This window comes from Lemur catta, chromosome 6 (genome assembly GCF_020740605.2).
Source record: "Lemur catta isolate mLemCat1 chromosome 6, mLemCat1.pri, whole genome shotgun sequence".
In the NCBI taxonomy this organism is placed as follows: domain Eukaryota; kingdom Metazoa; phylum Chordata; class Mammalia; order Primates; family Lemuridae; genus Lemur; species Lemur catta.
In genome coordinates, this window is record NC_059133.1 from 8202868 (window position 1) to 8228838 (window position 25971).

The window sequence follows — 25971 nt, forward strand, 5'->3', positions numbered from 1 at the left end:
ATTCTTTTCTGCATTACTAATGAGTGCATGTGTTATAAAAAGGTCATACATCCCCTTTGACAGTTCAAATTAAGAGAATCAGGCTTAATCTAAATGAAGGTAACAGATTCTTTATTAAAATGACAATGACTTCTCTAGTATAGAAGTCCCAAGTTGACTTTTTTTATTTGAATGAAACAAACAGCTATTTATTTATTTCTAAGAGTGAGTAAATTATTCATCCCACAAAAATTTACCAAATGACTACTGTGTGCCGGGCATATGCCAACTGCTACATATCAACGGTGAGCAAGATCTTGCCTTTATGGAGCTTCTATGCTGGTGGTCTAATAGCCCTAATCAGACAAGTGAGGTGAGGACACGGAAGCACACAGGAGGGCACCTAACCCTGCCTGGGGATATCAGGGAGGCTCTCTGGACAAAGTGATGTCCAAGCCAGACCCTGAGGGATGGGTAGTGATAGTAACAGTGGCCAACAGTGATATCATGTGTGTTTCATATACTTTTAAGCATCTTAACTCATTTAATCTTTATAACAATATTATGAGACAATGAGGAAAAATTCACACAGAGAGTTCAAATAACTTACCCAAGAGTCACAGAGCTAGGAATTGGCAAAGTCAGGATTTAGACCAGGCTAGTCTAATACCAGAGCTTATGCTGATGTTTTTCAAACCTCTCGACTGTGACCCACAGTCACAAATGCCTTTTATGTCATGACCCAGTGCATGTGTGCGCAAGCACATACATACACACACCCCTGAAAGAGTTTTACAAAACACTATTGACAGTGTACTCTGATCTATTTTATTCTAGTTATTTTTATTTTTTTAAATAAATTTGATGTGAAAAAATTTGTTTTTAAAATAGATTTGATGTGACAAAATTGATTACACAACCCACTAATCGGTCACAACCCACAGTTTGAAAAACAGTTCACTGCACTATTTTGCCTACTGTGTAAAATGAGCCAAACCAAGTGAGGATAGAAGAGAATATCTCAGGCAGAGTGAACGCTGTGGGAGAGGCCAGGGCTGGGGGAACAGGAGGGCAGGGGCAAGAGAGACATGGCAGGTTTGAGGAACTGAAAGAAGTTTAGCAGGGCCCTAGGATGAAGTAGGTGGCAGGAAAGGTACTGGAGAGGTGAGCAAGGTCTTGGAAGTAAAGGTGATCATACCTTGCTTCTTGGCTTTTTGGCTAAAATCAAGTGTAGTAAAGATTACCATATATTTCTTGTCCAAATCAGGAACTTTTGAGAGTGAAAGGGGGCACAATTAATCATTATGCCAGGATAACAGATGTAAGCCTGGAGCTTCCTAGGCATAGTGGCATGTATGCCCAGTACCCTGACGAGCTATGTTGAGGAGTTTCCATTGTGTCCAAAAAACAATGGGAAGGCTTTGAAGTGTTTTAAGCAAGGACATGATACAACCAGAACCTTGCTTTAGGAAGATGACAGCAGATGCATTGTAAAGAAAGGATTGCAGGTGAGCAAGTTAGGGAGAGCTAAAGTTAAGGGTCAAAACAGAATAGAGACTTAAGGTATTTCTAAAATGCAACTCTGATCAGGTCACAGCTCTGAGAAGCTCCCTTAGGGTAAAGTCTTAACACCTTCACATGGCAAGTAACCTCCTTCCTGCATTGACCTCTGCTCACCTCTCCACCTTCACCTTTCACCTCCTTTCTGCCCGCAACACATGATGGTCCAGCTAGGTATGCTGAACTACTTGCCCCAAACATCATGTTCGCTCATGCTTTGCACATGCCACTTCCTCAGCCTCCACCTCCATTGCTGTTCATTTGTCCATATCCTACTCTCCGGAGGGTTTGGCTAAGATGTCACTTCTCCCAAGAAGCCTTCCCTCACATGCCAAAGGCAGGGGCTGTTGCTTCTCCTCCTCTGGGCTCTGAGGGCACCCTCTGCCTGCTCCAGATATGGTGCTGATTCTGCTGGGTTGTCATTGCCCATCATCTCCCCAACCAATTAGACTATAATTTTTTGAGAGCCTGGGCTGTGTCTTGCTCATGATTATAGTCTCTGCCTATAATTCAGTGCTTGCCACATAGTAAGTTCCCCATTAAATGTTTGGCTGAATAAATATCATTTGGAATGCCCTTATATTGAATACAGTCATCGTCACAGCACTTTCTGTACTTTTTGCATATACTTTAAAAGTGCCTTCAAAGAAGATTCATCATGGTTTTTTAAAAGAAGAGCAGCATGAGTAGCACAATGGGAATGCCCTAAGTTCACCGATGAGGTTCACCAACAGCAGAGTCCTTTGAAATTTTGTAGAATTTTCCTCATCCCCAGTTGACACTTGATTGTTATATTAGCTAACATCTTCTAAGAGGAGGAAGTGCTCAAAATACATAGAATTTTGAATAATGTTTAAGGATATAGTGAGGGAATGCACATGGGCATTGCTGTTGACCCAGGTATTGTTTATTTAGCTTTTCCTTTCATATCACTTCAAGTCTGGTCTGAAACCAGGATCTGTGTCTGGTGTGGCAGGAGCCCAGAGGCGCAGCATTGATTTTCCCCTAGTTTCTAGATGTTGGGGTAGCCTCTCCAGTTAGTAGGTTGTAGAGGGCGACAAGTGAGGGAGGAAAGGCTAGAGGGCGGAGGGGAGGTGGAGGGGGTTTCTTAGTGGTGAATTAGAAGAGGTGGGTGGAGGAGGAACAGAGGGCTGTCAAGAAGCTGGAAGGGCCCCTCAAAGGCAGAAATGGCATCGTACTCAGGCTTGAGTTGTGGGCACAATATTTTCAAACCATGTCCTCAAGTATACCCAGAGCAGTAGCTATATTTTTCTATCATTCAAAATAATCTTAAATTTCCTGCTGGTGGAAAATGTAACCTTGATTATTCTGTTTTCTTAGTCATTCCTATCCTAAATTTGGTCAATTCAGAATTTCCCTTTCTTCTTCATTCTCTCGAGAATGGCATCAAAGTTCTGGAGACCTGTTTGGCATCATGGCTTTGGGGACTGGGGAAAAATATCTGGTCCCTGGTTGTTCTCTTTCTGCTTGCATCATTTGACATCTTGCCAGTATTGCCCTGCTTAAGACAGTTAAGCCATGCACTCTGCATCCTCCTTGTCCCCATCCTGAGGCCCTTTCACTTCTGCCACTGTCTCTCAGCTAAATCTCTCTAGCCCCCAGGAACTGCTGGAATCTCTTGCACTCTGATATAGTAGGGGACATTGAGTGGCTGACTCAGCTACTCTTTTCTAACACCAACTTAATTTCCATTTCTATTTTACTTCTTCTATTTTATTCTGCTGCTGTGGGGTGAAGAGAGGTGAAGGAATTTGGAAATGTTGCCCACTTTTTTCAAGCTCTGCCTGGGGAACAAGGAGAAACCCTCTTTACCCAAGAATGAAAACAGCATGAGATAGGGGATTTTTCTGTTTGTTCATTGCTGAATGCTCAGCGCCCAGAATGTTGGCTAGCTAATAGGAGGTGCTCAAGAAATACTTGCTGGATGGATGAAGGACTTGCCCCTCCCTTGTCTCCCCAACTCCCAAGGCTTGGCCCTGGACAGGCTTGGGACTTAAGACCTCCCTCACCATATCTAGCTCTTGCTGCTTCTGTTTATCTTTTCCCTCAGAGGATTTTTAGTCTGGGGTAGAAGCTTAGACTGGGGAGAAAAAACAAGCTATGCCAGTATTCTTCCAAGTCTCCCTGTTATTAATTAATCTGGCTTTTGTTTATTCATTTTTAATTTGAGTCTTTCGACTCTGGACCCATCATGCAGCTTCCTCTTGGGAAGTCGTGGCTTCATATTTAGGTGACTATGCTTGGGAACGGGCCCTGGAGATTCAGTGATGTGTGGAGTTGTGGAAAGTAAGACTGTGTCTGTTAATACTTCATTCATCATCCTTTCACCCTGGTATACCCAGTTCCTGGCACAGTGCCCTGTGCACAGTGACTCTCAATTAATCTTTGTTGAGTTGAATACAGGATGAGTCAGAAACAGGTAAGATATTGAAGAGAGAAGAGCAGAAGCTTGGGGATGTCCTGAGGGTAAAGATGGAATGGGATATAGAGAAGGAATGCTCAGTACAACCTATTTTTTGTTGATACAGAATTCTATTCAATAAAGCCATATAATTTGTTAATTTTGATACTAATAAGGAATGTTGTTATTAAATTTATTGATTGGCAGTATGGTAGGTGCTCTCTAGACCCCAACTTAGTAAATTAACTCTATAAATTAAAGTTAAAACCCAGAGATTGTTCAGCTTGCTACAAGCATCAACTGAAATAGCTATCAACAACTAGGTGTTAATTGCAAAACAATCATAAAATTCCAGAAGGAAAGATTGAGAAATTAGATTTTAATTCAACAAATACTATAGAGTTTCTATCATGTGTCAGGCATTGTGGTAGCCACAGATTTATGGCAGTAAGCAGGGCAGACCTTTGAAGAGCTTCTGTTCTGGTGAAGGTAGCAGGCAGTAAACATAAAATAATTGTAGACTGTAACACATGCTATGAAGGATATAAACAGGGAGCTTCATAAAGTGATGATGGGAGCATCCGTTTTAAGTAGGGTAGTCTGAGAAAACTTCTGCAGAGATGACATGAAGAGAGATGAGAAGGATGAAGCAGCCTGGAAAGGAATGTTCCAAGCAGAGGGAAGAGCAAATTCAGAGGCCCAGGGGTGGGGAAAGCTTACTTTACTCTTGCAATTGCAAGGAGCCAGCGTGGCTGGAACGCGGCAAACAAGGGGAGACAGGGAAAGACAGGCAGGAGTGCTCCGCAAGCAGCAGGAGCCAGGGCAGGGGTGTGGATGGAGTTCTGGGAACAGTGGGAACATTGGAAGCAGGGTAGTGGTATAATCTGATTTGTATTTACTTAAATATAAACTAGGGAGGATAAAGTTGGGGGGAGGGAATGGGAGCAGAGCAGAGAGGTAGTGAAGAGGCTGTACTGACTATTCAGGTGACAGTGACTGCGGACAGAGGCTGTGGCTGTGGAGGAAAGTGAGCAAACTGGAGATACGTTTTGGCGTTCAGCCCTCAAGATTTCCTGGTGTTTGGTTGTCAGAGTGATGGAAACAAAGATGACTCCTGGTTTTCTGCCTTTGGGAAGTAAGCGTGTGAAGGTGCTATTAGGGCTCAGAAAAAGACACCCAAAGTATGGCGCTTTGGTGGGCTGAGAACTTTGAACCAAAGGACACGGGAAGGGCCTCAGACACAAAGTCTCTCCCTGCCCTCTCCTGCCCTTCTTCCTCCTGTGTCTCCGTTTCCCCCAAGGCAGGTCACAGAAACTGGAATTCCTCTTTCCCAAGGTGGGTCATAGAAACTAGAAATATTACTCAAACCTTCTCCGGGGGCCTTTCTGTGTAGGAGCTGGCCATAAAGAAATTCTCTGACCTGCCTTGTCTGATAATAGGTTATAAGACTTTCATTCTGGAAGGGGTCCTGCCCCGTGCTTGGGAGGAAGGAATGCCACACAGAGAGATCAAGAAGAGTGTGAACAGACAGACCCTGCTGGGCATCACCGCACAGTCTGTTACCGTTAGATCATTCCCTTTCGTCCAACCACGTTTCTCCACGGCTGTCTTGTCTGTTCTTCACCGAACCTAAGCACAAAAAAACAGTTTTTCCGGAGTCTTCATTTCTGAAGGCTATCCGTGTTACATAAAACTTTGATTAAGTCAAATCTATTATGCTTTTCTCTTGTTAACCTGTCTTTTGTTATAGGTGTGGCAGCCATGAGCCTCATAATGGGGAGGAAAAACCATGCGTTTTCCATCCCTACAGTTTCATTTACTGAGAAGGGAAAGACAGGGCAGAAAACAGATTTTGGGGACATATTAAGGGCTACATTTTGGATATGTTATATTTGAGGTGCCTATTAGACATCCATTTAAAATCCTATACTTTTCTGGGAATATTGAATATCAGTACACTAAAATAACTGAATCAGAACTTAAGATGATTGTTTTTCCTACTTCTTTAATCAGGCTTTCTTTCCTTGAGAAACCTAATTTTTTTTAAAAATTAACTTTCTACGTGGTGTTTGAATGCTGTGCATTGCAGAAATCTGAACATTCCATAACTATTAAAAAAAAAAAAAAGCACAAGCTGGGTGGGATGGCATGTGCCTATAGTCCCAGCTACTCCGGAGGCTGAGGCAAGAGGATCACTTAAGCCTTCGGCGTTTGAGGTTGCAGTGAGCTATGATGGCACTGCACTCTACCCTGGGCAATAGAGTGAGACCCTATCTCAAAATTTAAAAAAAGCACAACAAACCTTGAATGTAGGTCATCACCAAGCATGCCCAATCCTTTAATAAAATTCTGGGATAAATCTACTGGTTAATCTAACCACCACAGACCTCACTAAAAGAACTTGTAAACATATATTTCCAGATTATGGAAATGATTCCAAAAGGAATATGAGGTGTAAGAAGGAATGGTAAGCAAAGAAATTGATAAATATTAGGTAAATATGAACAAATGTCCTCTGTATAAAATAATCATAACATCTAAGAGAGCAGAATGTCCAGCTCCCGAATGGGAACCTTCAAGGTGTGTATGACAGAAGACTGAATTAAAACTAGGTGATGTGGAAAAGGGCAAGAAGATTTTTTGTTCAGAAGTGTGCCCAGTGCCTCACCATGGAAAAGAAAGGCAAGCACAAGACTGGGCCAAGTCTCCAGGTCTGTTTGGGCAGAAAACAGGTCAGGCCTGTGGATTCTCCTGTGTGTGCACCAATGTGAACAAAGGCATCATCTGGGAAAAGGAGACACCGATGGAGTATTTGGAGAATCCCAAAAGGTATATCCCTAGAATAAAAAATGGTCTTTGGTGTCATTAAGAAGACAGAGAAGAGTGTAGAACTACTGTATGTATGTAATTGGTAATGGTGCTTTTGCCAACTTACTAGAAGGATTAAGGGAGAGGAGATATACCATCAGCACAAATTTGCATATTATGTGATCATAAGGTATAAGATAATTGAAAACAAAAATCAGATTAAAAAATAATTATAACATCTAATTTGTGGTGTTAGAAAAAGAACTAAAATGCTAGATAAGAATAGCATGTAACTGAGGAAGGAGGAGGGAATTAGACTTATAGGATTGTGATGTCTCAGAAGGTGGGTTAATATATTAACTTTAGACTCACCAGGTTGTGTATGTGTATGAAGATATTAAAATGGGAATCTTTCTGAGTCTCTTTTGCTTTAGGTGCTAATAATAAAATAGATATCAGATACCAAATCCATATGTGGAGATTTTTTAAGGAAATGGATGAAAACCTGCCCCTTGACTCTTGAGCCCCACCCTCATCACACACACACAGTTTGAAAATATTATAAAGAGACAGTGTGGCAGAAGATGAGGAATCTGATGAGGAGGTAGTTGATGAGATTTCTTGGGAAGAAGCTGTTGCCATGCTGTATCTCCACCCAACCCCCCTTTAGGGGGGCAGTGGGAAGACTGCTACTCACTAACTTTAACCCTAGAGAGAGAGGCTTTGAAATATGTTCCCTGGAGTTGGAAACACCAAGAACTAGTGCCTGACTCATGCCTGGGATCTGATTCTTGCCTGAGAGAGAGAAAAGCTGACCCATAGCTTTGCTGAAGGCACAGAGGCCTGCTGAATTGGGATTGGCCCATGCCCCCAAGTTGGTCAGAGCATGGGCTGCGCAGATGTGGGTTATGCAGAACAAAGAGTGGTCATTTTGGATCTTGTCAAGTAGGGCTACCCAGAGGGCAGAAAGTCCTCAGCAGGAAGATGCTAGAGGTCCAACAGGAAGGTGTCATAAATAGCAACCTGGAATAGAGGTTCATCCACTCCAAATCTAAATCTTCCCTCATTCTTTTCTTTCCCTCATATCAGTTCTACCTTCAGAATATATCTAGAATCAGATCCCCTCCACTGCTGTCACCCTGGTCCTGCCCACCATTATTGCTTCCATAGGTCATTCTAGTAGCCTCTTAATTTGTAACCCTGCTTCTCCCCTTGCCCTGTATATCCTTTCTTCACATAAAAACCAAAGTGATTCTATAAAAAAGAAAATATATCATTCCTTTGCTTAAAAACCTCCCAAGGACTTTTCACCTCACACAAGGACATCTGTGAAGTGACTCCCAGCTATCTCTCTGACTTCCTCTGCCACCCCTTCTCCTCCTGCTCATTCTGGCAGAGCCATATTACACACCTTGGTTGTCCTGGAACATGTCCTGCACCCTCCTGCAGTGACTCTTCCCTCCAACTAGAACACTCTGCCCTCCTCTGGTCCATGTGATTTTCTCTCTTACCTTTGGTTTACTGCTCAGATGTCACCTTAACAGCGAGGCCTTTCTGATCACCCTATATAAAGCAGTACCAGTGTCCCCTGCCATGTCCCCCACCAGCCTGCCCCTTCCCTGACCCTCCCTATGCCCTTAACTGCTTTATTTTCCCCTATAGAATTTATCACTATCTGATTTCCTATATATCAATACTTGCTCAATTGTTCATTTCTTCTAACCCCTCTGTAATGTAAGTTCTAAGAGGGCAAAGACACTTTGTCTTTTTGTTCACTGTTGTATTTTTAGTACCTAGAATAATAGTTAGCTTAGTACCTAGAATAATAGTTCCTAGAATTAGTGCCTAGAATAATTTAGTACCTAGAATAATGTGTGATGCACTGCCTAATAAATACCTTTTGAATGAGTGAATGTATGAAATGAAGGGTGCAAAAGGAAGAGAGAGATTAGACAATGTTAAATGCCACAGAGATGTCCTGAGACATAAGGCCTGGAAAATTTCCACTGGATTTAGCAATTAGGAAGTCAGTGATGGTCTCACAGAGGTCAGCTTCAGTTGAAATGTAGGAATTGAAGCCAGATTGTAGTGTTTTGAGGAGTTGAACAGGAAAGAAGGAAATTAATTCAATGGAAAAAAATTGTTTTTTTCAGTGTGTTTGGGTGAGAGAAGCAAGAGAAAGATGAAATACAACAATCTGAGGGGCCCAGGGAAGAAGTATTTCAAATGGAAGAGACTATCCTCAAAAATATTAAGAACAGAACTACCATATGATCCAGCAATCCCACTTCTGGGTATATATGCAAAGGAATTGAAAACAGTATGTTGAAGAGATATCTGCACTCCTATGTTCCTTGCAGCATAGTCACAAGAGCAAAAATATGGAATCAACCTAAGCGTTGATAAATGAAGAAATAAAATGTGGGGCATATATATATATGTATATATGAAGGCATACCTCAGAGATATTGCAGGTTTGGTTCCAGGTCACTGCAATAAAGCAAGTCACACAAATTTTTGATTTCCCAGTACATATTGAAAGTTATGTTTACATTATACTGTAGTCTAGTAAGTGTGCAATAGCATACTATATAAAAACAATGTACATTCATTAATTTAAAAATACTGGTAAAAATGCTAATGATCGTCTGAGCCTTTAGCAAGCCATAATCTTTTTGCTGGTGGAGGGTCTTTCCTCCATGTTGATGGCTGCTGACTGATCAGGGTGGTGGCTGCTGAAGGTTGGGGTGGCTGTGGCAAATTTCTTAAAATAAGACAGCAATAAAGTTGGCTGCCATCAATTGACTCTTCCCTTCATGAAAGATTTCTCTATAGCATGAAATGCTATTCAATAGTATTTTTCTCACATTAGAACTACTTACAAAATTGGAGTCAATTTTTATCTGAGCAGTAGGTCTCAACAGTGCGCTTAAAATATTTAGTAAACCATACTGTAAACAGATATGTTGCCATCTGGGCTTCGTTGTTCCATTTATAGAGCAAGGAAGAGTAGATTTAGCACAATTCTTAAGGGCCCCCTAGGATTTTCAGAATGGTAAGTGAGCATTGGCTTCACCTTAAAGTCAACAGCTGCATTAGCCCCTAAGGGAGCCTGTTCTTTGAAGCTCTGAAGCCAGGCATTGACTTCTCTTCTCTAGCTATGAAAGTCCTAGATGTCATCTTCCAGTAGAAGGCTATTTTGTCTACTTTGAAAATTTACTGTTTAGATTAAACACTTCATCAGTGATCTTAGCTAGATTACTTGCTACAGCTTCTATGTCAGCACTTGCTGCTTCACCTTGTACTTTTACATTATGGAGATGGCTTCTTTCCTTAAACCTCATGAACCAACCTCCGCTAGCTTCAGATTTTTCTTCTGCACCTTCCTTACCTCTCTCAGCCTTTATAGAATTGAAGAGAATCAGGGCCTTACTCTGGATTAGGCTTTGGCTTAAGGGAATGTTGTGGCTGGTTGGATCTTTGACGCCCCAAAACAATTACAGTAGTAAAATCAAAGATCGCTGATCACAGATCACCATAGCAGATATAATGATAATGAAAAAGTTTGAAAGATAGCAAGAATTACCAAAATGTGACAGAGACAAGAACACATGCTGTTGGAAAAATGGTGCCAGTAGACTTGCTTAATGTAGGGTTGCCACAAACCTTTAATATGTAAAAAATGCAGTATCTGCAAAGTACAATAAAATGACGTATGCTTGTGTGTATACATATACACATACGTGTGTGTGGATAGAATGGAATACTATTCAGCCTTTTAAAAAAAAAGAAATTTTGTCATTTATGACAACATGCATGAACCTGGAGGACATTATGATAAGTGAAATAAGCCAAGCACAGAAAAACAAATACTGCATGATCTCACTTATATGTGGAATCTTAAAAAGTTAAACTCCCAGAAGCAGAGAGTAGAATGGTGGTTGCCAGGGATTACAGGAAGATGAGGGGACTGGAGAGATGCTGGCCAAAGAGTTCAAAGTTTCAAATTCTCCAAAGATGGATAATTTCTGGATACCTATTGTATAGCATGGTGACTTTAGTAAAAGTGTATTCTAATACTTCAAAATTGCTAAGAGAGTAGATCTTAAATGTTCATGAAAAATGAGTATGTGAGGTGATGGATATATTGATTAGCTTGATTTAATTTCACAATGTATACATGCTTGTATGTTGTAAACATCACATTGTAAACTGTAAATATATACAATTTTTATTTGTCAATTATACTTTAATAACAATGAGAAAAAGTAAAATGGAAGGGACTGGGCACCTCTGTGGGCTAGGGAGAGAAAGCTAATAAAGTTGAAGACAAGAAAGAGAAGAACTGACCTGAGTGGATGTTTCAGTGACAGACGCAGGACAGGCCTGAACAGACTTGAGAAGGAGGGTTTCTGATCCTCAAGACTGCAGGGAAGGAAGAGTTGTGGACGTGGTTCGGTTGGTAAGCAGGAAGGTGAGAAGCTGAAGCAGATTAGTTGAAAAGCCTCTCTTTTCTTGATGAATAGGGGAGATCACCTACTAAAAGTAAGAAGGAAAAGGTCAAGTTGACAAAGGTACTTGAGAGCAGCGAGGGCTTGGAATGGTCTTTTGAGAGAAACAGGAGAGCTAAGGACAAGCAAAAGGATTTATGGGCACTGCTGAGGCTCCAGATGACTTGGATTTCATGAATTGGCAGCAGTGTCAGTCACCCAGTCCCAAGATACTAGATGCAGTCCGGGGAAGGAGGGAGTTGGAATAAGTTGAATAAGTTGAACCAGGCCTGGATATCCCACGTTAGGGAACTGGAGAGCTAGGGGGCTCCCCAGGGTACCCTAAAAAACTTTCACATTCAACCCTTGAGAAAGCCAGCTTTTGGGTACCTGCCATACACAGGGCATGGATGGCCATGTTAGCCAAAGCAGCAGCAACAATCAACAGATAGGTGACCAAATAGTGGCCAGACGAGGAGGAGACAGACATTTGTCCCTTTATTCTCCCTCCTCTGTTCTAACACCCTGGAGGAGCGGAGCTTAGAGGGTGTGGGGGAAGATCAAAGCAGATCAAAGTCGACCTCCAGATGAGGGAAGGGAGAGAAGTATAAGAGCAGGGCAGGAAGAGAGAGCAGCCAGTGCAAAAGCAGAGGTGAGATGGCACAGGGCATGTTGGGGAACCTTTCAAGTACAGAGTGGCTGATATGTAATGGGGCGGTGGTTAGACACTGGAAGGAGAGCTGGAACTGATTAGTTGTGATGTTAGACCTCACTCCATCCACCGTCTCTCTTAACCTCACCTATTTGCTATCTCTTTGATCTCTGTGCTGTATTTTTGAATCATTTCTTTTTTTTTTCTTTTCTACTTTTTTTTTTTTATTTTGAGACAGAGTCTTACTTTGTCACCCTAGCTAGAGTGTGTTGGCATCATTGTAGCTTACTGTAACCTCAAACTCCTGGGCTCAAGTGATCCTCCTGCCTCAGCCTCCTGAATAGCTGGGACTGTAGGCACACGCCACTACACACAGCTAATTTTTCTGTTTTTTATAGAGACGGGGTCTCACTCTTGCTCAGGCTGGTCTTGAATTCCTGAGCTCAAGTAATTCTCCTGCCCCAGCCTCCCAGAGTGCTAGGATTATAGGCATGAGCCACCACACCTGGCCTTGAATCATTTCTTTGTACTGGAAGGTAGCAGTTCTCAATTCCCTCTTCAGCTGAGGTTAATCTGCTGTTTAAATCCACCATTTTATTTTAAAATTTCAGTTATTTTATTTTTCATTTTTAGAATTTCTACTTGGATCTTTATCAGATCTGCTTGGTTTTATTTTTATAATCTCTATTCCCTGTCTTTCAGAAAGATTTTATTTCTTTACATTAATTATATCTGTAGTTATTTTATCTTCTGTATTTAATAATTCCAATGTCTAAAGGCTTTGCAAGTCTAATTCTGCTGGTTTTTGTATTCTCAGGCACAGTGCATAGTACATGGTCCATCCTCAAAGTATTTGTTATATGAATGAAATATGTGGAAAACACTGGAATAAAAGAGTAAATGAAACATTAATAGATATATTACAGCATAAGTGCTCTAAGTCATACTATAAAAATATAAGCAAAGAGCTATAAGAACAAGGACCAAACAACTGCCTCTGTCTAGGGGAAGAGCAATGTGTTATCTTTGGTATTCAGTAAGATGTTTCCAAAGGGATATGTTCTCCGTTATACTGTAATATTTAAAGTTTTAATAGGTGTCTTTTGGGCTTATTTTACATAATAGAGCATTCATGCTTCATGAGAAATAACACTTCATCTGAATTTATGATTCAAATGATATTTAAAGATTTATTGCAGTGCTGTAGACTTAGACATAATTTTTACTCCATGTTGAAGTAAAAAAGTTTATTATTTGTCTGTATATCTAATAGGGAAGATGTTTGAGAATTATACTTCTTCATTTTATCATCTTTCCATAGCACACCAGTTCTCTTGATCTCAAATATCACCTTCCATGAATTGGTAGGTTCAGGGGCATGGGTCCTGCTTGCTGTCCATAAATACAGGAGTTTCTGGGGGAAGAGAGTACACCTGGTTTGTTCATTTTCCCCTCTGCTTCCAGTCAGGGCCATGGGAGGAACTCCTTGTAATTCCATTTCTTCAGACTGTTTCATGATAATAATACCCAAATAAGTGGATTGTGTTTACTGTGTGCCGGGCACCGTTTCAAACATTTAACATATTTAATTCATATCAGAATTAAACCTCTGACCCAATTTAGCTTAAATTTCTACTCTTCTAGGGTCACCTGTAGGGTTTTATTGTCATTGTAGGGATTGGTCTGTTGGTCACAACCACTGATGCCTTCAGGCACCTGCTCATCCTTCAGCCTGGAGTGTGCTCTGTAGAGCACAGAGACCTCCACATGCCAGAGACCAGGTTCCATTTAAACTGTAGCCTAAAAGACAGGAAACATTGAAATAGGTAAAGATCACCAGCTTCACAAAGACATTTTCAGCTCTAGTTTTTATAACTATAGTCTATGGAGGGAAATTATGATTTTTATTGTTGGTGGAAGCTTAACTATGATATAAACTTTAGTAATGAGCACCCTGTACCTATTTTATAATCCATTCATTTTGATATATTTTCATGGCATGAAAGTCTTTAGCTGTCCCATTTGAAGAGATATTTTTTTAAAAAGCAGGTTTACGTGTGTCTATATCCCTATTTTCCTACGAGAAATTAAATTATTATCTCAAGTTTATATTGAAAAAAGTAGTAAATATGCTTGTCATATTTCATAGCTATGTTTTTAAAATATTTTTTCTTTTTTCAATACTTGGGTATACTATACACTACAATTAAATGTAATGATATGTGATGAGATGAAATTCTCAGCACCTAGAACTTGTGTACACACATATACACCCTTAACACAGATCACAGGGATATTATAGCTATTCTACCATGATTATTTAGGGTTTATGCATATATTGTAAGAAAAAATATATTAAGATTTTCATGTCAATGATGTTATTTAAATTGCACATTCAATATTCATTTTAACTTAGTGGCTTGTCTACTTTAAACAAATACATTAATAAACAATTTAAATCACTCCTTTACATTCATAATTTATAACTATAGCCTCTTAGCAAAATGGCCTTATTATTGTCTTCAGATTCTATTTCCTTTTATTAATTATGAAAGTAGAAGCCCTTTTACTTATATATTTTTAAACTACAGAAAGACATATTATATTTTGCCATCCATTTTTTGTCATGTTTGCTAGCTTTCTGCTTTGTGGCCATAATTGGATACTATGCATCAGAACAAGAGATTGTATCACAGCAATACCCCTGTTGGAATATAATACCCCATTATTAGATTCACAATAATGAACACAAAATAATATACAATGGTTATAATACCTGAAACAAGGCAGTAGGATTATTGAAAAATGAAAAAGGGATACCAGTATGGAATGTTCCTACCTGTAGGCAAAGTCTCTTAACTCAGAATCAAATCTGAAGTTCTCTTTCAACAGATTTAACCATTATCTGCAAACTGGCGAAAACATTCTTAGTACCTTTAACAGCATAGCTATTCTCTTTTTCCTTAGGCTCAAAGCATGGAGGTATTTATTGGTGTGTTTTTTTCTTATTCAGGTGTTTTCATGATAGTCTGTATTTAAGTTTGCAGTCTGATGTCTTACATAGGGAATAAGCTTCTTCCTAAAGGATAATTCAAGAATAATCAAACCAGCTTTAATAAGATTCATGTTTCAAGGTCCTGTTTTGCATTAATCAAGTATATTGGCAGGTATAAAACCACTGTGCAACAAAGAAAACTAGGTATAGTCTCATAATTGAATACTGGGCTTCCCATCTAGGAGACAGCTGGATAGATACTTGAGAACAAAGCTCTTTGACATTCAGGTTTAAATTGAAAGAAAATGAGAAACCCGATAAAGCAAGCCAACCAAATTAATTCACTCTGTACTTTTCTCTGCTTTTTCAGTGGAATTCAGAGAAATTCTCTCCCAGAAAAGGTTGGGAAGCCCTCACGAAACAATTGCTTTAGTATTTACAAGAGTATACATTTACATGTTTGTGTTCAAACATATAAAGACAGCATTCATTGCTGTTCTGTCAAACCCCCTCAAGTTTGTGTGGGCTTCAGAACATTTTCCATGAATGCTGTTCATTCTTTATGTGTATTCAAGAAAGCATCTACCACAAAGCCCTCACCCTGGGAAAAGGTAAACAGGCACAGATACATAGGCCAGCTGTGTACTTACTCAGCTCCACCCCATTCACGTGGTCCTGCACCTTCAAAAGCAGCATCAGGGACAACTGGAGTGATCCTGAGGCAGAACTGAGTCAGTTATGAATACATACACGTCAAACTATTAGAAGAATCATTAGTAAAGAACTTGATGCAGCTGGTTCTACCATACTTTTGTTCTTTCTTTTATTCCCCTGGTAAAAAGAACATTGGAATTCAGGAACCTGGCATTCTAGTCCTAATTCTGCCCATTCATTAATTGTTGTGTGATCCTAAGCAAGTGACTTATCTCTGGATGTCTCAGGTTCTCATGGGTGTCATGAAGGGAGTAAATTAGGATGTCCCCTAAGACTTGTCCTTTCTCTACAGTTGAGTTTATTTTAATGACTAAGTTATCTAGATAATGATTCATTGAACACACATTTATCAAATGACTGTCAGGCACTCTGCTAGTCACCCATGGGTTGAACAAGTTGAACAGGATTTGTGCCCTGAGAGGTTTACAGTATACTGTAGATGACAGATCTGTAAACAAGAAATTATAAGAAGTTATAAACAACAAATCTGTGTTTCTGGAGCTTATCTTTGTGCTTAATAAATATTTGTCAAATGAATGAATAATTTTGAAATAATGAAATCAATGGAAAAACCATGAGTATTCAAATTGTATTATGCAGTAGCAAAGAAAACAGATTCATTTTAACCTGGAGGATAAAGAACAGATTTTACTAAGGAAGCAGTGTTTGCATTGAGCTTTGAATATTGAAATAGTTTTTGATGGAGAAGAAAGGTGGGGAAGAAGGATATTCTAGGCTGAGGGAACAGCATGAGCAAAAACATAGAGGCATGAAAATATATGTCCACCTCTAAGGGACATCAGCCTGGGAGTTGGAAATCAGTTAGTTAGATATAAAGAGAGGGAGAACATTTCAGGCAAAAGGAACAGCATGGGGCAAAGGCTTAGTGCTAAGAGGGAGCAGGAATTTGAAGAACTGAAACAAGTATAGCTGGATCATACGGTTTTAGGACAATAATGGTACAAGATGAGGCCAGAGAGGTAAATGGGGACTGATTTATGCAGAGCCTTGTAAACCATGTTAAATAGTTTGAAGAAGTATTGGAGAAAAATAACATGGTCTGATTTTCATTTTAGAAAGGTCACTGTGGCTGAGCACAAGTCAGGGTTGAGGATTAAAATGTGTGAATTACTTGCTTTCAAGTGACAGTCTAGTTCTAGTTTAAGTGTAGTAGCAGATGACATTACCCTGGGAGATTGTAGAGGCTAAAGAGGAAAGAGTCAAGGATATACTGTCTACATTTCAGAGGCACCACAGCTAGGAAACAATAATAATAGATTGCTTAGACAGATACAGGTGAGCCAGCAAAAGTTCAGTCGAGGCATCTCAAGGGGAATGAGTTTCAAAGAAATTGTCTTAAGATTTTGATTTCATTCTTCCTCATCACTCCTGCCTGTTGGTCAAGAGGTCCACCAGTCCCAGCTCCTTCCTGTCTCTCTGTATTTCACTCCTCTGCTCTCTGATGTACACTTTGCACTAGTGATACTGAATGCTTCCTACCTGCCCTGCCACTCCACATGGCACGTTGTTTACAGCCTTCATTTCTTCACTGAAGTTGTTCCCTTTACTTGGACACCTCCATATTGTTCTTCTCTTGCCTGATTTTTTCTCATCCTTATAGCTTGGCTCAGACATCACCTCTTTCAGAAGACTTCTTTGAATCTCTTATACATCTTTATACCTCTAACATAGTAACTAAATTTGTAGTTGCTCTGTACTTGTTTGGGTATTAAATTAGCCGTACAATCTGAATTATTTCATTGATCTCTTAGTTGGTTTCCTTATTTCTAGTCTCTCCCAGCCCCAGAGCATTTCTTTTAAAGATATAGCAAAAATTTTCCTAAAGCACTGTATCTGCCAGAGTCTAGTCAGGAGACAAAAAAATGCACCAACTATGGTTTTAGCAGCTTTATTGAAGTTTGGTTACTATTCAATAAACTACACATACCCTTGACCCATGGGTACGTGAATTATGTTTTCTGAATTTCCAAATATTCAGGAGTTTCTTTTAAGTATATCATTTAATTAAATTCCATTGTGGTCAGAGAACCTACTATTAATATAAGATTTTAAGCTTTTAAAGCTTATTGAGATTTACTTTGTAGCCTAGTATATGGACCATCTTGGTGAACAGACCATGTATACTTTGAAAACTTGGCAAAAAAAAGGTGTATTCTGCCATGGTGGGTGTGGTGCCTTATAAATGTCCATTAGGTCAAGGTGGTTGATAATGTTTAAGTCTTCTAGGTCCCTACTGATATTTTGTCTACTTGTTTTGTCAGTTGCTAAGAGAGGGGTGTTAAAATCTCCAGCTATGAGTTAGTTGGATTTGTCCAATTCTTTCATTGATTCTTTGAGGTTTTGCTTCATGTTTTTTGAAGCTCTGCTATTAGGTATATATACATTTGTAATGTTTATATCTTCCATATGGTTGGCCCTTTTGTCATTATATGAAATATCCCTTTTTAACTCTACTAATATCCCTTATCTTGAAGCCTATTTTATCTGATATTAATATAGCCACTCCATTTTGTTATGCTTAATGTTACATGGTATATCTTTTTAGAACCTTTTACTTTCAACCTATTTGCAATTTTGTTTTTAAAGTGTGTTTCTTGTACCCTCATATATTTAATAGTTGGATCTCTGGCCAAATTAACTACTTACATCCAGGTCTTTTTCTCATAGTCTGCTTTTTGGGGAACTCAAACTAAAACATGTTCAAATTGCTGTGTTACACAACTATATTCTTTACATTTACTCATTTCTTGAGAAACTAAAATTTTCTAGATACTCTGAAATTGAACCGGTAACTTGTATTATTAGTTTTTTGTTTGTTTTTTTTTTGAGACAGAGTCTTGCTCTGTTGCCCGGGCTAGAGTGAGTGCCGTGGCGTCAGCCTAGCTCACAGCAACCTCAAATTCCTGGGCTCAAGCGATCCTACTGCCTCAGCCTCCCGAGCTGGGACTACAGGCATGTGCCACCATGCCCGGCTAATGTTTTGTATATATATTTTTAGTTGTCCAGATAATGTCTTTCTATTTTTAGTAGAGACGGGGTCTCACTCTTGGTCAGGCTGGTCTCAAACTCCTGACTTCGAGCGATCCGCCTGCCTCGGCCTCCCAGAGTGCTAGGATTACAGGCGTGAGCCACCGCACCCGGCCTTATTAGTTATTTTTATGTGTTTATCATACATATACACAGGTATGCGTGCATATATGTATCTACATATATTATACATCATCTACACTTGATCTTAAGTTCACTAATAGGAGGAACTATGACTTCCACTTACATGTATCTCCAGAGTCTGATACAGTCCAGTTCAGTGCGAACAGTAGGTACTAGCAAGTGTTTCTTGATTGATCTTTCTTATTTTTAGGCTTCACATACAGTATTATACACAAAACCAACATAAAAAGTTGATATTAGATCATTTATAGATTAAGAAATGGTTAAATTTAACAAACATTTGCATACCTCCTATATGCAAAAGCATGATGCAGGCTATAAAGTCTGAATGCAGGATCTTAATATGATGCATGTTAGGCACTAAATGGCATATAATTAAGTGAAAAAGATGAGTTTACAGAAATAAATACTTCATTATGTCAGAGAAGGGAAGGATTAGGATGGAGTGGTAGGCATGATTGGAAATAGCATCCACATGTAGCAATTACTCTAGATGGGCCTTGAGAATTAGTAGGATTTAGATAGATGGGGAAGGGGAAGATGTTCCAGTGTTGTACGGTGAGAAACCAGTGGTGATGAAGATCGGGAGACCTACATTAGCATGGAGAATGAAGCGAAAGAGACCAGAGCGTGCATGGGGATGTGAGTGATGAGAATGGCCTGTTTGTTTGCTGTTGAGTAGCAATAGGAAATAAGCAATGGAGGGTCTTTAAAACCCAAGGAACTTGGACTTTGTCAGTGATACAAGAGGGAATTTTTGAAGTATTTTTGAATATAAACTATAAATAAGTAAAGTCATGATTGAATTGAAGAGAATTAATGTGGCATGTTGCATAGACAGCAGAGGTGGAACAAGGCTGATGGCAGAGAAATCTAGTACAACTTGCTTTCTAGAGTCTTCCAGACTCCTTAGCTCTCTGTGTGCATTTTTCTATTTGAGACAACGTACTATGCATTTAAAATCATTGCTTTTGATTTGTCATCAGGCTTCTTTTAGGTCATAGCATTTGATTCATTAAAAAAGCAGTTTTAACAAAAGTTCAAGCAACCGAAGATTGCAGTCTGTTCTTTCTGGGCTATTGGGAAAGGAGGTTGATGGAAATAGAACGACTTCTATTTGTTTGTTTAATTTTAAACTTTTGTGCTGACCATTAAAACGTCAGCTATTCAGACAACTTTATGCATCCCAATTTTGAGATTTAGATTGTTATATTTTCATCAGAAAGTTATTGTCATTTTGAATCATTGTAGTTTGCATTGCATATTGCTAAATTTTAAGATGATTTTATTACATATAGAGAAAGACTTCTTTTCTGAATTTTTTCTGTTTTTCTCACATGTACAATGAAAGTCAGTAGAAAAATATTTAACTGAAATTCACTTTTAAGGAATACTTTTCTGTAAATATGGTGATAAATACAAGCACTTTGGAATACCATAAATCTAGTAAACTACTAGGATTTGGTTTTATTTTGTTTGAGAGACGGGTCTCACTATGTTGCCCAGGCTGGCTTCAAACTCCTGGGCCAGCTTCCTGAGTACCTGGAACCCACAGGTATGCACCACTGCACCTGGCTTATGTCAGTATTTTTTGTTTTGTTTTGTTTTTGAAGAAGCGTCTTGCTCCATTTCCCAGGATAGAGTGCAGTAGCATCATCATAGTTCACTACAGCCTCACACTCCTGGGCTCAAGTGGTCCTCCTGCCTCAGCCTCCCGAGAAGCTGGGACTACAAGCACATGCCACCACGCCCAGCTAATTTTTCTATTTTTTGTAGAGATAGGGTTTCACTCTTGCTCAGCTGGTCTCAAATTCCTGACCTCAAGCAATCCTCCCACCTCGGCCTCCCAGAGTGCTAAGATTACAGGTGTGAGCTACTATGCCTGGCCTTATATTAGTATTTTTAACAGAATCTTTTACCAACTAAATAGAATATGGTCATATGCAAATTAGGAATATTTTAGGAGAGTTTATTTTCCTCTACCTATTTTCTGTTTCCTTTCATCATTAAGTAAACTATATTCAATTTAGAATAACGAAGGCATTACTTTTTCTTTAATCCCTGTGCTTCAGTTTTTCCTTTCACTCAATGAGCATTGATTGAATACATCCTCTAGGAATGGAACTGCTAGGTGCTGGGATACAAAGATGACTCCTAAGTAAGGTCTTCTTAAGAAGACTATTGTCAGGTAGGGGGCAAGACTTGTAATAAATGAGATAAGAAGTTTTATAATTACCCACAGGGCTTCAAACAGGATACGGTATGAAGGACAATAATAGAATAGACGAGGAAAGAAAAGGGTCAGGGCAAGCTTTAAAGAGAAAGTGATACTTGAATTGAGTTTTAAAAGATGAGAGGATTGAAAAAAAATGGAATTTCTGAGGGAGAAATCAATATAAGTTTCTTGAATTGTCTAATACTGTATAAAATACCAGCAGCTTTTTTGTTCAGGCTAACCTCTAGCTATGGATGAAAATGGAAAGGACGGTTTTTAGAGTCAAAGAAAATTTTCTTTTCTTTAATAACTCAGAGCCTAGAAGTGATGAGGATAGCATATAAATATGTATTATGAAGTGTTATATATATTGTGATATATAATTACTTCATAGCAAATTACACAATTTCTGCATCCTCTTCCACTTGGGGAGCTTTAAATCTTACAATCTTCCTTTTGTCCTCTTTCACCTAGTTACCCTTCTAATTTCATGAACTCAATCTCTTAAAAATAATTTTATTTCTTTTCATATCCAGGTTCAGATGAAAATATATGACAGCAAGCCCCAGCACTGAGAATGTTGATAGCAGTTTGCATTTAGAAATTCAGACCAGGTCCATAATTCATGGATTATTACTATTCTGCTGCCTAAAGTACTGAGTTTCTTTAATGTGCCTCATATAGACACTGAGGGGAAGAAGACTTTTTTTGCAGCTGAGGGTTCTATAAGGATAGACCAGTATGATGTGGCATATTTCCCCTAGTTTATCGTGTAAAAGATGAAAGTTTGAAAGTACTAAAAATATGGTGGTTTCAGAGACAGATAAGTGGGTGAAGGGAGAAATATTTAAAGACAAGGTATTTGAAGCTTTCCTTGCCTTGTGTTTCAGTGACGAGAGAGGAGAAGGCAGCTACCAAATGACTAAGGCATCAATTATAGCTTGGGTGTACTTTAAATAGGCAGAATATGGAAGCATAGTAAGAAAGCAGAAGGACTAAATAGGAAAGAATTCTGTTAAGGCATTAAAAAATCTTTTTTATTAAGATTGCAACGGATTTGAAATAGAGTATTTTCAGTTTCGTTATTTGATTATAGTTCTTATTTGTTGTTTTATAGATGCTGTGCCTACTCCCTCAGAAAAAAGCCCATCTCTGCAGACAAATGTGAGTTTGGACAAGAAATCAGACAGTACCCATACCATTACAAATGCTGTAACAGAAGACCCCTTGCAAACGCCTCTAGAAAAGCAATCAGCTGCAAAAAGTTTTGAAACATTGACAACTTTACCAGCACTTTGGTCATCAAGTAAAGAGTTTATCAGTCACAATTTAAGGATGTCCAAGTCTGATTCTACTTTCTATAACCAGGCCTCTGCTGAGACACTCTATGTCTCTCCCTCATACAAAATATTTGAGCCAGCAAAGGAGATTGTAATCAATAAGGACAATCAGAAACCAACACAATCCAGCATTGTTCAGACAGGTGATGAAAACCTCAAGACAACCACATGGGGTGAGTCTACAAAAAAAAAAAAAAAAATCCGACTCTTTTGAAGCATTCTTTTACTTTTCTCTGTTTTCGATCTCTATTTTTATTCGCTCCTTTCGCTTGTCATCAGTGATATCAAGGATATTAAAATGTACGTGTCATACAGGTGCTTCTCAGTTGGGAAAGTGCCCCTTTTATTAAAGGGCTAACAGATAGTTCATCATTGTAGGTTACAAGTACTTGGTTGAATAGGTTACCATAAGTTCTGAACAGTTTTAGTGCAGACCAAATTAGAAGGAACTAGCATGAAATAAGAGCTTCCTGTTAGAATTTAGGTTACTTGTTAAGAGACTATATGAAAAAGAGTTGGTTGTTATGTATATTTTTGTGTATACACACACACATATATGTTTGTGTACCCTTTTATAAAAGGGCTGTATACTGATAGCACAAATGAGGCAGAGGATATTGTACTTTTTTGTCTTTATAAAACATTAAAAGGGTTGTAATATTGTGTAGACAGGGTGATAAAGGATAAAGCCAATTGAGATTCCAGGCTGTTGGCTGTCACTAAATCCAGCATCATATAATTATGATTTCTTCTTTAAAGTTAATTAGTAAAAGAATAATTTGTTTGCTTGTACATTTTTCAAAGACTAAATACTACTTTATTGGTTCTTATGTATAATAATGCCTACCAACTCATATAAATACAAAGCTTTTAATATGAATCTTTTAAACTGCCTTAAACTCAGATCGAAAGTACCTATAAATACAAATAGTAGAAGGCACCATGTTGAGGTTAAAGAAATTTATGTTGGTGCTAGTAAGGTCAATGAATAATAAAAGATTCTCCTTACTGCTCTTTCAAGAATTTTTGGTATTGAATAGCCTAAAGGTAATAAAACCCATTCTTAGTTTTGTCACCAAATTCACTTTTCTGCTGAGACTGCTGATATGGAAACCAGTTAGTACTGGTTACGATGGCTATGATGGCTTATGTGTGTGGCTGTCCCCTGGGGAGTTGTTACTTTTGGTTCATTTGTTTCACAAATTCCACAAAAACATAATTTAAAATAGGGGCCGGTCACAGTGGCTCATACTTGTAATCCCAGGACTTTGGGAGGCCAAGGTGGGAGGATCATTTGAGGTCAGGAGTTTGAGTCCAGCCTGGGCAATATAGTAAGACCCATCTCTGAAAAAGAGTTTTGTTTTTTTTTTTAAATCAATCGGTGTGGTGGTATGCACGGATAGTCCTAGCTACTCAGGAGGCTGAGCCTAGGTGGCAGAGTGAGGCCCTGTCTCAAAAAAAAAATTTTTTTTTAATAAAATAAAATTTAGCAAGAAGTTCCTCTAAAACCAGTTAGCAATGAGGACTTTTGCTTCTGGTTATAATAGATAATATTGGTCTAATCCTGCCACCAAAAGTAATTATTAACTCTTGGAAATTATTAAAAGCTGGTTTGAAGTCATCATAAAACGACCAAGGTAGAAAACACATAATGGGTTCAGATCCCCGGGGGGGAAGGAAATTGAGATGAGTCCCACATTTACCTCAGTTTCCCCCCTTGGGTCATTTGCCTATTAACAGAGCAAGATAATAGAAGCTGAGGGAAAATCTGAGGCCTGGGCTTTTCACAGTCTCCCTGAGCCAGAGAGACAGAAAGATGGGGCTTCCCAGGACTCAGGGACTTGAGGGACCCATATTCCAGAGGGGAGGGAGGCAAAGGGAAGAAATTCTGAAAGTCTTTGTATAATTTCTTACTGAAACATTTGCCTACTGCTAAACTACATATGTTCTGGATGAAATGCCAAGAAACTAAATGGGAAGCAGCTTCTAAGAGGTCAGCAAGCTAAGCAGAGATTCTGATAATCTTGTGATAGAAGAAGACAAAGATTGGAGTTCAGGATATACCAAATTGTAGGGGTCCTGGTTGATGTTCTAGGCTTTCAGTTGGGACCTCTAGCAGGCTACACCCTGAGCTCAAAATTAAACTCTAGGAGTAAGGACAAACCAGAAATAGAACAGCCCTTACAAATGCTAAAACCTAGCTTCACCTAGACCAAAGTGATTGACTTGTATTCCATCTGCCTTCAGGAAAACAATTAAATTCTTTCTTGGGGGCATTTACAATTTTTCATGAAAAATTTTTGGCATTCAACAGAAAATTACCAGACATACCAATCAATGAACAAATGACCATAAATACAGGAGAAAAAATAGACAATAAAAATAAATGCACAAATAATCTAGATTCTGAAGGTGTAAGATATTAATAAGTATTTTAAAGCAATTATGATTAATATGATCAAGAAAACAGATTACAAAATGGAGAACTTCATCAGAATATTGGTATCTATTAAAAAAGATTAAATGGAAATTTTAGAACTAAAAATTACAGTGGCTGAAGTTAACTGTGAAGGTATTCTTCATACCATATGGCCTGGGTGTTGAAAGAGAAAGTTCAGTGCTGGCAGAGAAGCTGGGAAGTTATGAAGGAAATCCTAAAAGGCGGGGAGCTTCAGAAGAGGTGAACCCCAAAGTTTTTGTATAAACCCCTCCCAAATCCTTGACTGACCTCTAAGCTATATATGTAGGGGGACCCCAGTGAGTCTGACAAAAAAAAAATCCTGCTAGAAACCAAAAGAACTGAGAAGAGACTTCCACTTCTGCTCACTGGAGGGGTGACAGTTTGAAGAGGCCTGGCAAGTTATCTTCCTACTAGAACAAAAGTCAACACTCCTTAGAGGAATATCGCAGAATCCAGAGACTTTACAATGTATCATCCAAATGTCCAGTATAAAATTTTTAAAATCACTAGATATGTGAATAGGAAAATATGAATCATAATGAAGATATTAGAAGTTGATAGAAACTGACCCTTAGATGACCTAGATGTTGCACTTAGCCAACAAGTTCTACAAGCAGCTACTATAAATTTATTCAAGAACTTAAAGTACTTAATGAGCAGAGAGGAGAATCTCAGCAGACAAATAAAAACTGTAAAGAAAAGAACTAAGTGGGAGTTTTAGAGTTGAAAAATAAATAATTAATATGAAAAATTTACTTGATGGGCATAACAGCAGATTAAAAATGAAAGAAAGAACAAATGAATTTGAAGGTAGATGAATAGAAATGATCTAATCTAAAAAATGAAAAGAAAAAGATTAACGAAAAATAAACAGAGACTCAGTCTTGGAGGACAATATCAAGCAGTCTGACATTGGTGTCACTGGAGTTCCAGAAGGTGAGGAAAAGAGGGGCAGAAAAATTATCTGAAGAGATAATGCCAAAAACTCGCCAAGTTTATGAAAGAAATAAACTTTGAGATCCAAAATGCTAAATGAATTCCAAGCAGAATAAATACAAAGAAAACTATATCTAGGCACATTATAGTTGAATGGCTAAATTCCAGAGACAAAATCTTGAAATCAGCAAGAAAAATTGTCATATT

At 38.7% G+C, this 25971-nt stretch overlaps 1 protein-coding gene across 1 annotated transcript in view; it reads left to right on the forward strand.

Moving 5' to 3' along the window:
- Positions 1-25971, forward strand: part of ENTHD1 (ENTH domain containing 1) — a 110785-nt gene that overhangs the window by 68276 nt on the left and 16538 nt on the right. The window contains exon 5 of the mRNA XM_045554861.1: positions 22145-22540. Coding sequence (XP_045410817.1) covers positions 22145-22540 — 396 coding nt within the window. The remainder of the gene's footprint in view (positions 1-22144; positions 22541-25971) is intronic.